Genomic DNA, 12974 nt, shown 5'->3' with positions numbered 1-12974 from the left:
GATACTACCTTCTCAGTGATGTCTGCTTCTTTAGGCTTATCCTTCCTTTTCGAAGTCATCGGCTCTATGTCAAACTCATTGTTATCTTCAGTCTTCTCCAGCAAGGTTAGTGGCTCCCCCATTAGAAATGTCTCCTGATGACATGCACAACTCTGTAATGTCTTCTTCATCAGGCTTGTCTCTTCAGTAGCAGATTCCTCATTGAAAACTAATATCTTTTGAAAGACAGATGGCTCCTTAGTAGTCAGTGTTTTAGACTTGGTGGGTATATCCAGAATAAACTGTCTCTCCATGTTTGACAGTGAGGTGACAAGTCCAGACTTAGAACTGTAAATGAAACAAAGTGTGGGTAAGAAAAATGTAACTCCTAGTCCTCACCCACTATTCCATTCTGTTGCTACATTAACTAAAAGAAAGAGAAAGAGCTTCAACCCCAAGATAGTACAGAGTGTTAAAAAAAAAAGGTGTAAACCATACCGAATCAAGTTAGTTGCACACACCTACATCCTTATACTTTTCTACTTTTCCCATGAGATCCATATTATACCGTCTCACATATGGTTTGCTACCATTATTTATATACAAAGTTTTTATTATAATAATTTAGATGAGTCACCTGCATATGTATTAATCACTCTCATTAGAAACAGTTATTTATCTTTGTCTATCAGCACCATGCCTCTGATAAAATGCAGGTTGAAATTATTGTTGTTTGAAGACTAATGAGAGATGAAGGCTGGTAATTAACATTGGTGGGATCTAACAACGTTCTCTGTACCAAGGAGGATTCAGAAGATGTTTTCTCAAAGAAGGGTACAGAGAGATCAAAATAGAGATGTGTCACATATGTCACCTAAAGCTCTGTTCTGAATAGGATTTCATGATTAATGAGTGATTAACAGCATAACCAAATCATTTGAAGAATACAAGTCAAAATAAGAACAAAAGGGAAGTAAAACCACCATCCTGAACACCAGGTATAAATGCCTCCAAAGATTACATATCACATGATTCAATTCACATGAAATATATAGGATTCTAGGGTGTAGGGCAGTGGTTCTCAACCTGTGGGTAAACCCCTTTGGGTGTTGAACAACCCTTTCACAGGGGTCACCAAAGTCCATCAGAAAACATTATGATTCATAACTAGCAAAATTACAGTTATGAAGTAGCAACAAAAATAATTTTGTGGTTGGGGGTCCCTACAGCATGAACTGTACTAAAGGGTCACAGCATTAAGAAGGTTGAGAACTACTGGTGTAGGGAAAGTTGGAAAGTAAACTCCTAGATATAGTTTTGTTTTGAAGATGTTGACACCTTTTAACCATACACAGTGGTAATATCTCTAGAACTCTTTTTAAAGCACTGTATTATAAAAGATAATAATTAATTAAAGGAAATGCCTTATGAAGATTCTGCTTGACAAAACAGGCTTTCCTGATGAGGACATTAAGAAGTCATCTCCAGGTCTTCAGATAATGTAGGTACAATAAGAACATACATTGTCAGAAGCTAGTCTGTCAAGATTCAAATCCTGTATCCTCATTTAGAACCTAGGTAACCTTGGGCAAATTAATTCAGCATTTCAGGTTTCCTACCTATAAAATGAGGATAAAAGTAGTATCTATTTAATAAGCTTGATTTGAAAAAATAATATGCTTAATGACACTTAAAGGAACGTTAAGAACAGTTCATTGGAATTATATAATTTAGAGAAAATGAACAAATTTTAGAAGTAACAAACTACCAAAGCTCATTAAAGAAGAAAATAAAAATTTAATTAGACTTGTATCACGTAAAGGAATTGAATTAGCAACTGAATAAACTAACCACAAAGAAGAGTTCAGGCTCAGATGGCTTCACTGATGAATTCTATCAAAAATTTAAAGAGACATTAAAACCAGTTCCTCAGAAACTCTCTTAAGAAATAAGAAAGGTGGAAACAGTTTCTAACTCACACTTTAAGGGCAGTAGTATTATGATACCAAAAGAAAAACAGTATCACGGGACAAGAAAAGTATAAAGCATTACCTCTTATTGATATAGATGTAAAATTCCCCAACAAAATACTAAAATAACAAATCCAGAAATGCATTTTTAAAGGATGATCCACCATAATCAAGTAGAGACCCTAGTAGTGCCAAGTTAAACATCCAAAATTCAACTATTATAGCATACTAACAGAACAAAGACAATGTGATTATTATCAATAGATCAATAAAAATCATTTGACAAAATTCAATACTTTTTCATAATAAAAACCATTCAGCAAACTATAAATAGAAGTGATATTCTTAGGCTGGTAAGACGGCTCAGCAGGTAAAGGTGCTTGCTGCTCAGCCAGATGACCTGAGTTTAATCCCTGGGATGAACATATACACACATACATACTTACATGCGCAAATGTGGAAAAAATAAAGGAAAGAACAAACACTAATTGGAATCAATAGGTTGCTTGTGTATGGTTGTGTGTGTGTGTGTGTGTGTGTGTGTGTGTGTGTGTGTATTTATCTAGACAAACAGAGGGAGAGACAGACTGACCAGTGGACTGACAGAAGATGGACAGATGGACGGACCAATGGACAGATAGATAGACAAAGAGATCTTGAAATCTAGTGGAGATGGTTGAGAGGATGTGATGCATGAGGAGTTTGATAGGGGAGAAGGACTAGAAAAGATGCAGATACAGTACACTCATGCATGAAATTCTCAAAACTACATTTAAAGAGGAAATGAGATTCTTGAACCTGATAAATGACATCTATAAAAACCCTAAAGTTAACATCATATTTAATAGTGTCAGAATAATGCCTTCCCCCTAACATCAGTAAAAAAAGGCAAGGATGACCAACTCTTGGCACTTCTACAATTTACCAACATTCTGGCTAAGGCAATTAGATAATAAAATTAAATAAAGGCATCCCTATTAGAAAGGAATCATCAAAATTATTAAGGAATCTACACAAAAACAGTTATAATAGATAAGTTAAGTAAGATTTCAGGACACAAGATCAATACACAAAAATCAGAGGGATTACCATCCCAGATATGAAGATATATTGTAGAGCTATAGTACTAAAAATAGTACAGTATCAGCACAAAAACAGAAATGTAGACCAGTGGAACAAAATAGAAAATCCAAACATGAGTACACATTACTAAAACCATCTGATATTAGACAAAGAGGCCAAAAACATACATTGAACAAAAGACAGCATCTTCAACAAATGGCACTGGGAAAACTGGATGCCCACATGCAGAAGAATAAAATTAGACCTATATCTATTACACTGCACAAAAATTTGACCCAAGTACACCAAAGGCTTCAATTTGAAACCTAAAACACACTAAAACTACTAGAAGAAACATAGGCTGTACCTTACAAGATATAGAAGTAGGAAAGGACTTTCTAAACAGGACTACATTTGCTCAGGAATTAAAGCTAATGATTGACAAGTGGGCTTCATAAAACTTAAGGCTTTTGCACGGCTAAGGAAACAATCAATCAAGAAAAGATAAGGTTAACAAATGGTAGAAACTCTCTACCAGCTATACATTTGACAGACGATTAATATCCAGAATACATAAAAAACTAAAAAAAAAAAGTCAATGAAACTAGACTATGGATCCAAACAAAAGGTTCTAAATTGAAGAAAGAAAAGTATCTTAAGAAATAGCCAAACTAATGGAAACACATGAACTATGAACCAATGGCTGCGGGGCCCCCAACTGGATCAGGCCCTCTGAATGGGTGAGACAGTTGATTGGCTTGATCTGTTTGGGAGGCATCCAGGCAGTGGGACCAGGTCCTGTGCTCATTGCATGAGTTGGCTGTTTGAAACCTGGGGCCTATGCAGGGATGCTTGGCTCGGCCTGGGAGGAGGGGACTGGACCTACCTGGACTGAGTCTACCAGGTTGATCTCAGTCCTCGGGGGAGGCTTTGCCCTGGAGGAGGTGGGAATGGGGGGTGGGCTGGGAGGAAGGGGAGGGGGGGCGGGAGGGGGGAGAACAAGGGAATCCGTGGCTGATATGTAGAACTGAATTGTATTGCAAAATAAAAAAAAGAAAGAAAGAAATAGCTCCAAGAGTGTTCATCATCTGTAGCAATTAGGGGAATACAAACTAAACAACTTGGAGATTTCATCTCACCCTAGTCAGAAAGGCTAAGACAAATGAACATAAATGCTGGCTAAGATATGGAGAAAGAGGAACCCTCATTCATTATTGGTAGAAATGCAAACTAGAGAAGCCAATCTAGAAGTCAGTATGGAGAATCCTTAAACAGCTAAGAATAAGTGCACCATATGAACCAGTCATACCACTCTTTGCCCAAAGGACTCAACAGCCTACTGTCCAGATCTTCCTCGGTTATGTTTGCTCTTCCTCTATTCACAGTTAGTAGGAAATACAAACAACCTAAATGCCTTTCAACAGATTAATGAATAATAAAAATGTGGTACATGTACGTGATGGTACACGAAATTTACAGGTAAATGGACGAAACTGGAAAATATGTTGTTGAGGTAACTCAGACCCAAAAAGAAAAATTCTTCATGTTTTCTATCATCTGTGCTTCATACTTCCAAATCATCAGATGTGAATATATAACCTACAATAATCACAGAAACCAGAAAAGACCATTGGTGGTGAGGCTAGAGAGAAGAATATCAGGGCACAGGTGATATGAAAGCGATAAAAGAAACATGGGGAGGGGTCTTGAGTTTGGGAACGGGGAAGGAGATAAATACTGAAGGAAAAGAAGGAGAGACAAACGCCACTGAGGATATTTACAAAAGCCGTGAGAATTCATATTATTTTATATTTATTTACCTAAAGTTATGCCACTTGGGCTGATGATGTTCCTCGCTCCCTTAAAGAGCCATAGATCATCTAACAACAACAACAAAAACACACAGAACCAGGCATGAGAAACCTTTCAAGGTACTGGTCAGGGTAGTCTAAGAGACTCCCAAAACAATGTAGCTACTGCTGTTAACCTTGGCTGCATCCCAGAGGTTGAAGGTGAGTCCCACATCCCTTGGACACCAGACCTGAAGGATTTCAGCTGGCTCTGACTTGAAAGCCTCCTCCCCAAAGTATAGAAAGTGTCATGAAAGCTGCCAATGGAGGGAAGCAACCAACAGTCTTACCCACCTATGACATCTGTGAACCACAATAATGACCAGCATGGCAAGATATCCTTCAAAGTACAATAGTGACACTCCTATCTTGGTGGTAACCAACAGCTGTCTAATTAGACTTAAGGCCACCTCAACAGGAAGAAAATAATGTCTGCTATTGGAAACCTAGCCACCTTCCCAGAGCTACTGAGCTTATGGATTTAGAGATGAACCTACTACTGCTGCTTCACTAGACCAGCATAATTCCTAACTATATTCTAAAACTTAGCCTTATACCCACAGAGAAGTGTAATCACTACCTTTCACCTAAAAATGTTTCTCTTTGCAGCAGGTGGACAGCATTAGAGAAAACCATAAATGGTCAAGATGCAGAAATCAAATGACCATGGGGTGCCTACCCCCAGTTGATATATCTATAAGACAAGTCCTGCACATAAGGTTCGGGGAATATTGAGGGAGGAGGGATGGAAAGAATGTAGGACACAGAGGACCAAGAAAGTTGCTGTGGGATGTGTCTCCTACAAATGACAGGAAAGCTATGCCCATGAAATCTCAACAATGTGGCTGCCTCAACAAAACCTGAACACTGACAATACCAACAGACATGTTAATGTGAAAGGGGGAAATATCACAAGCCCCACTCCTATGCAAAGGACTATGAGTAATTAATAACTGCTGAGAGAGGGAGAATTAGTCTTACCCAGTGGTGAGCCCTCTCATTGGTTATCCAAAATCCAAGAGATCAGCCCTCAAATCCTACACACATAAGCAACACTAAATGGACTCAGAATATATGAACAATACTAGTCAAAGAAAAATAAGATATGAATTTGAGAAGGGATGGGGGCATCGAAAGGGTTGAGGGGGAGAAGGAGGGAATAATGTAATTATATTTTACTTGAAATAAAAAATTAAAAGACATAAAATGGTATGTGATTCATACCATATGAATTTGTGTTATATGAGTAATACCTCAACAAACTGTAGGTATTACTCATTCTAGTATCATTATTAGGTCCATTCCACTAAACTCTGAATAAAAAGAATATTTGTTTCGTGCTAAAGTCAGAATAATAAAAGATCTTAAAGAGAAATTACCATAGTGAATTAAGGCCAAATATGTCTGCACACCCCAGGAATTCCATTTAAGCCCCAAACTAAGTAAGAATAAATGTGAATCTTCTAGTTTTATTTCTCTCTACTGGCTAAATGGTAATGTGCCCTGTGGGTCATGCTGGTTAATTTCTGGAATTCCCAACTTTTTACCTTATTCATTAGAAGCTATGCTTAGCTCTGTTACGGCCATCTGTCTAATTTATTTAAGTACACATTGGTCATCACCTAAAGAAGTAATTAGAATAAAGAGAAACCCTTAAAGGAGAGGGGAGGAAAGAAAGGTAGTGGAATACATGTGACATGGAAGCAGAAAGGGAGACCATTTTGGCTAGAGAAAGAAGGGAAGCAGCCTGAAAGACACATGGGGCACAAAGGAAGGTCATGGGTAAGGCTGATGAATTAGAACAAAATACAGCCACATAGGCACGAATAAACCATAGTAAACTCGTTACTTTATATGTTTACTTAAAAAATAAAAACAGTGAAATGGTAACTATAAATGTCCAACCACATCTGAAGACTTAGGAGAGAGCAAGAACAAATAACTCTGATGGGAAAAAGTCAACACATTTTCTGTAAAGTAACATACGATAAATATATGCCAGGCATGGTGGCCCAAACTTGGAATCCCAACATATGGGAGGCTGAGGCAGGAGGATCAGGAGTTCAACATAGTAAAATCTGAGTCTCAAAGAAAAGTTGATAATCAACTCTGTGCTAAACTCAGCAACATACATTGGGTAAAGTCAGGAGTGGAGCTGTATATGTTTAATCAATTTTTATTACTAGCCAAAATAAGAAAGACTAAGAAAATAATGTAGAAAGGCCTCACAGTAGCTTTTAAGTCTTCTTTGAGTAAAAGCTTTCGTAAGGGTAAATTATTGTTTCTAATTTACTTGGAGAACCTCTAGAAGCTGGAAGGCACATGTTTGGGGTGCAAGGAGATAGTAATTTCCCTCCAGTAGCAAGAGGAATATCTCCCAAAGTTTCTAATTAGATAAGCAAACTTGTGTGTTATTAGCTAGCTGCTGAGATTTCATGAAAAGTTAGGTTAACTCCATGCTCCCCCACATAGACTTTCTCAAACAGGGGCTAAATCAAATATATGATCTTGTCCAATTCTGCAATGTTGATAGCATTTTCAATTTATGCACTAACACCCACAATCCAAGGAAAAAGAAAGAGAGAAGAGGCCTATAACTCCATCAACCAAAGATGATCCTCCATTAGCACGCAGAGGAAATGTGAAAGTCACCACTGTGCCCCACTAAAAATATTATTTATTTATTTATTTTTAAGAAAAAAATTTCATTCATTTTGCACACCAATCAAATATCTCCTTCTTCCCTCCACCCACCTCCCAGCCTCCCCCTCTCAACCCACCCCCCACTCCCCCCCACAAGAAGGTAAAGCCTCCCAATACCTATCCACAAATCCAGCCCTACAGAAAGCACTAGAAGGAAAATTCCAACCTAAGGAAGTCAGATACACCCACTAAAACACAGGCAGTAAATCCGAAAAAAGAGAAATACACACACACTACCACCAAAAGATAACAGGAATTAACAATTACTGGTCATTAATATCTCTTAATATCAATGGACTTAATTCACCTATAAAAAGGCACAGGCTAACAGAATGGATACAAAATCAGGACCCATCTTTCTGCTGCATATAAGAAACACACCTCAACTTCAAAGACAGACATTACCTCAGAGTAAAAGGCTGGGAAAAGACTTTCTAGTCAAAGGGACTTAAGAAGCAAGCTGGTGTATCTATCCTAATATCTAATAAAATAGACTTCAAACTAAAATCAATAAAAAAAAATGGAGAAGGACATTACATACTCAACACAGGAAGGTCCACCAAGATGAAGTTTCAATTCTGAACATTTATGCCCCAAATACAAGGGCACCCACATATGTAAAAGAAACACTACTAAAAATATTCTTAATGGAGAGAAAATGATGTCACAGTCTCTCCTTTATCATATGAAACAGCACCAACTGAGTCTTCTCTTACGTTTTTGTATGAGTAATTTCACTCATTTCCTTGCTTGTCCTTTTGGAAACATGGCTCCTAAGCTCTGTATTGTCTTCCTTCTTCGACTGGACAATTTGACTTTGAGAACCCTACAAAAAAGACAGCAAATTAAGGAAATCATATATCATCCAATAAATGGTTCTTATAAGAAAGTCATGACAGCTCCTCTATCCTAGACAGCTTATTTGGATGTTCCCAGGAGTCACAATGTAAAAATTTCATAACAGATATATGGCACTGGGCCAACCATCCACAGAGAGGGAGCTATACTAAACAATCAGTACAATAATACTGGTACATATAAAAAATAGCAGCCATAAGTATTCCCAAGAGATGTAGGATACAATTCTGATTTCCATGCCAGGTATACTGACTCATGAATAAATGACAAGATAGTTTGTTTTAACTTAAAATGTACAGAGGACACAGGAAATATGACTAATTTCACTGTCTAGTTTTGCCAAGAACAATTAGCTACTCAGGGTAGACCTCTAACACAAATCTACTTATGATACCACAATCCTATTTTTTCAAGTGGTATTTATTTAATATTTCTCTCTCAAGAATATACCCTACACTAATCCTACTCATTAAACAGTAGGAGAAATCATGAATCTGAATGTCAGTAAAAAGTCAATTTAAAAGTTATACCTTTCAAATGAGCCTAATTATATTTCAAATAAATACTATTATTACAATCATTTTAAAGGAAAAACAAAAACAATACAAGAAACAACTAATCTAAGTAATTTATAAGTACATTACTTGACAATATATCCTCAGTCAGGATGGGTTTCCATGGAGTGGATATAACAAATAAATATGAAACACTGTTCATTAGATTGTTTTGTGACATAAATATGGAAGAGTTGCTTTGAAACTGCTGCATTATAGTATTGAGTAAATGTCCTGATAATCTCACCTCATCACTGGGATTAGTGCCCTTACATGCAATGTGTTAGGGAATTTTCTTGCCTTTCTGCTATATGAGGACATAGAAAATAGCATTTTTGAGGAATGGTCCCCAAGCCAATACCAAATGCACTGGCATCTTCATTTTGGATTTCCTGGCTTCAAAAAAATGTAAGTAAAGTATTTGTTATGTTGGGGCTGGAGAGAGATGGATTAGTGAGTAAAAACTTGTGCTGCAATTCCAGAGCACCTGGGTTAGATTCTCAGCACCTACATGGCAGCTCATAACTGTTTATAACTCCAATTCAAGGGTATGTGACAACCTCTTCTGGCCTCTGCAGGCACCACATAAGCATGGAAGTGAAACATCTATACACATAAAAATAAATAAAAATTTTAAAATTATATTGTTTGTATAAGTTATTCATAGTTTCTTATAGCAATCCAAATGCACAAAAATACCTTGTCCTGCTGTGGAATACTAGTTGAAGTGTTACATTCATTTATGCTGTGGAATGTTTGTTTAATGATGCAAAGATAGGTTGCATTCTTTTATGTTGCATTTGTTTAACTCTGTGAAGCTGTGTTACTGTAGCTGTCTAAAACACCTGATTGGTCTAATAAAGAACTGAAGGACCAGTAGCTAGGCAGGAGAAAGGATAGGCGGGGCTGCCAGGCAAAGAGAATAAATAGAAGGAGGGAGAAGAAGGGGGAGGTGTGAAAAAGGAGGAGACAGGACGCCAGGGGCCAGCCACCTAGCCACACAGCCAGCCATGGAATAAGAAGGAAGGAAGTTATATAGAATAGAGAAAAGTAAAAGCCCAGAGGCAAAAGGTAGATGGGATAAGTTAAGAAAAGCTGGCTAGAAACAAGCCAAGCTAAGACCGAGTATTCATAAGTAAAAATAAGTCTCTGTGTATTTATTTAAAAGCTGGGTGGTGGGCCCCCAAAGAGAAAAGAGTAAGAAAAACCAACTATATTGTCCCATTCTACACATTCCTGTTAGGGATTCTGCATGTGAAGGACCAAAGGAAGTTACACTAAGACAGACTTTTTTTCTAATTTGTGTATCTACCTTATTTCAGCCAAATTCCTAGAACAGGATAGGAAATTAACATAAAATTGCATGCATATATATATATATACATACATATATGCATATGTGTGCATACTGTAAAGCTGAAATATGCAAAAAATAACATATATGTTATAATCTGCACAAAAAAGAGATTGTATTAACAGGGATCCAAAGTACGGAACTTTGTTCATACAATCATTCCTCAGGGGTCAAACACTGTCTAATAGAAGGATTTTGACAGACACAAAAATCTTTTACAGTAGAGGGCAAGAACAGTTTAGTAAGCTTTGCTGTAGTCTAAGTGAAATAGACTTAAAAACCAACACTGGTTCTCATCTGTCAAGTAGAGATGATTTTAGTATCTATTATATGGGGTTATATCAAGAGGAAGTGGCTTGATAAAAGGAAAACTAATAGACTAATACTCAAGACATAAGCACTCATTAGGCATCAATTATGATTCTCTAAGAAAAATTACTACCTTTGTCCTGCTCTTACATTAACTTACCAACACTCTACTATTTCTGAGTTTTCCTAACACCTTAACCTTATTCAAAGTTAGGTGATTGTTTTTGGCATACCTAGACAGTGAACTCATGAATTCTAAGTTAGGTCCAAAGCATGTCACTAAAATGGCAGTGTCACTGATAAGGTCCAAAATGACAGCCTGGGCTCAACTCAGGCTGAACTGCCTGGGTATGAATCATTTGCCTCTTCTGGCTTCTGCTACCCACCACATTCAACTCCAAAATCTCCAGTCAATCTCTTCAGCTGTTTTTATCCTCCACCTGCTCAACCTACTTGTCCCTCCACACCTGCTCAGTATTGTGTCAGAGCGGCTTGTTCTGTCTCTCTCTTGTTTACTCAACAAGAGTCTTACTGGTATGCCACAGAAGAGTTGCTATTGGGTAAACAAAAACTTAAACTCAGCATTCCTCAGAAATCTTGTGAAGTGAGTTTCTGTTGGTCAGGAAAAGCCATTACTTCCTCTATCCTCCCCCAATGGTCAACTATCGAGGGCAAAGGCTTCTAGTTTCTGATTAACACAAGCAGTCTACAACAGATCAAATTCCCATGTTAAATCCCAGGCTTTTCTGGCCTACACCTCTCCTTCCACAACTACCTGCCCCCATAAAACTGACAAGTTTTTCCCTGCTGCCTCCTGTTTTCTGCCCTCAAGAGACAGCCTGGAAGTGTGATTTCCCAAATAAATTGCCTTTCTACCCATGGAGCAGTCTAGTTCAGTAGTTTTACTGTGCCTTCACTTACACATGGTGCCAGACTCTGGAAAGAGACACTTGGGGCCTAAAAGCCTGTTCCCTCCTGTAACCAAACTAAACTGCCAACTTGGCACTCGTGGGTACAGATCAATTGCCTCTGCTGACTTCTGCCACCCGCCACATTTGACTCCAAAATTCAGTCTCCTCAGATGTTTTTCTCCTCTCCCTGGTCAACCTATGTATCCCTCCTCATCTACTCAGTATCCTCTCGTAACTTTCTGCTCTCTCCCCATTGCCTCTCTCTTGCTCACTCAACAAGCCTTACTGGTATGCCACACAGCTTCCCTATACCCTTCTGGGTGTCCCATCACATGAACAAGGGATGCCTATCTACATGATCATGGACATGTCTCTGATGAGTGTCAGTCCCCTGGGGATGCCCTTGGATTAAGACTGTCCTATGGCACTTATCCCTTACCATATCACCCTCCCTATGTCTCCACTCCTACGATATTGGGGTTCTCCTTCAGGTAGAACTCCTATTTACAGGCCCTTTCCTAAGTCTCTCCTACCTCCTCTTTACCGTGCTTCTGAGATTTTACTGACACCCTTTCTTCAAGGCTGTCTCCCTTCCTCCCTCTACCAACCATGGGATCTTCCCATTCAGAATTTGACTCGTCAACTCTTTTTGCCTGACTTATTTTACTGCAAATACAGCTTGGCCTCAACACAAGCTTGACAATCAGTCTCAATGGCAAGAAAATGGCACATTGGATTTCTAAATTCTCACAGATTGTGACAATTTCTGTCATGGAACAAGCAGAGGGTCTGAAATACCTTATACACTAAGTCTTCTTTGCTTCCCTCTCCTCTCTCCTTCTGATCCCTGGGTTCAGACTTACAGATTCAAATGCCTTTGGGGTATGGATAATATTGAAATATTTTCACACGCTGTTTTCCTCCACTGAAAAGCTGGCTCTGGGAATGGGATTTGGCCTGAAACTCTAGACCAAGCATGTTTGTCCCCAAGGCCTCTGTCCTGGGTCAGGCTGCCCTCTGACTCTGTGACAGGGAAAAGGACAAGAGGACAGCCCAGGAAAAAGACACTATATGCTTGAAAATAGCTAAGAAATAAACTATTTCCGACAGGTTACTCTGTTTATTTCATGGTATTTCAATTTTTTAATCAAGGGAAATTTATGTATAAAATTAATATAGCTAAATGTAATCACATATGTTTAGCTCTCTGAATACCACTCCCCTTTTCTTGGTTTTGTTTAAAATGTTCTGCCATTCAAAGTCACAGATATCTTTGAAGCTTCTGCAGAAATGCAAACTTTCTTTGTTTTCGGATTTGTAAGACCACTGGGAGTGTGGTTCAAAGAAAAATCTGTAAAATCTCAAGCACAGCAAAAGATAGCTTAAAACTTATAACAAAAAAAGGGTTGATAGTTAACAATCTA

General features: G+C 38.1%; 1 protein-coding gene across 3 annotated transcripts in view; it reads right to left on the bottom strand.

The window, feature by feature from the left end:
• Ccnb3 (cyclin B3) overlaps positions 1–12974 on the bottom strand; it is a 58830-nt gene that overhangs the window by 25360 nt on the left and 20496 nt on the right. For all 3 annotated transcript variants that reach the window (XM_059250596.1, XM_059250598.1, XM_059250597.1), the window contains exons 5-6: positions 8281–8390; positions 9–327 (exon numbers count right to left, since the gene is read on the bottom strand). In XM_059250596.1, coding sequence (XP_059106579.1) covers positions 9–327; positions 8281–8390 — 429 coding nt within the window. The remainder of the gene's footprint in view (positions 1–8; positions 328–8280; positions 8391–12974) is intronic.

This window comes from Peromyscus eremicus, chromosome X, assembly GCF_949786415.1.
Source record: "Peromyscus eremicus chromosome X, PerEre_H2_v1, whole genome shotgun sequence".
Taxonomy (NCBI): Eukaryota; Metazoa; Chordata; class Mammalia; order Rodentia; family Cricetidae; genus Peromyscus; species Peromyscus eremicus.
This window is presented reverse-complemented; position numbering and strand designations above follow the sequence as displayed.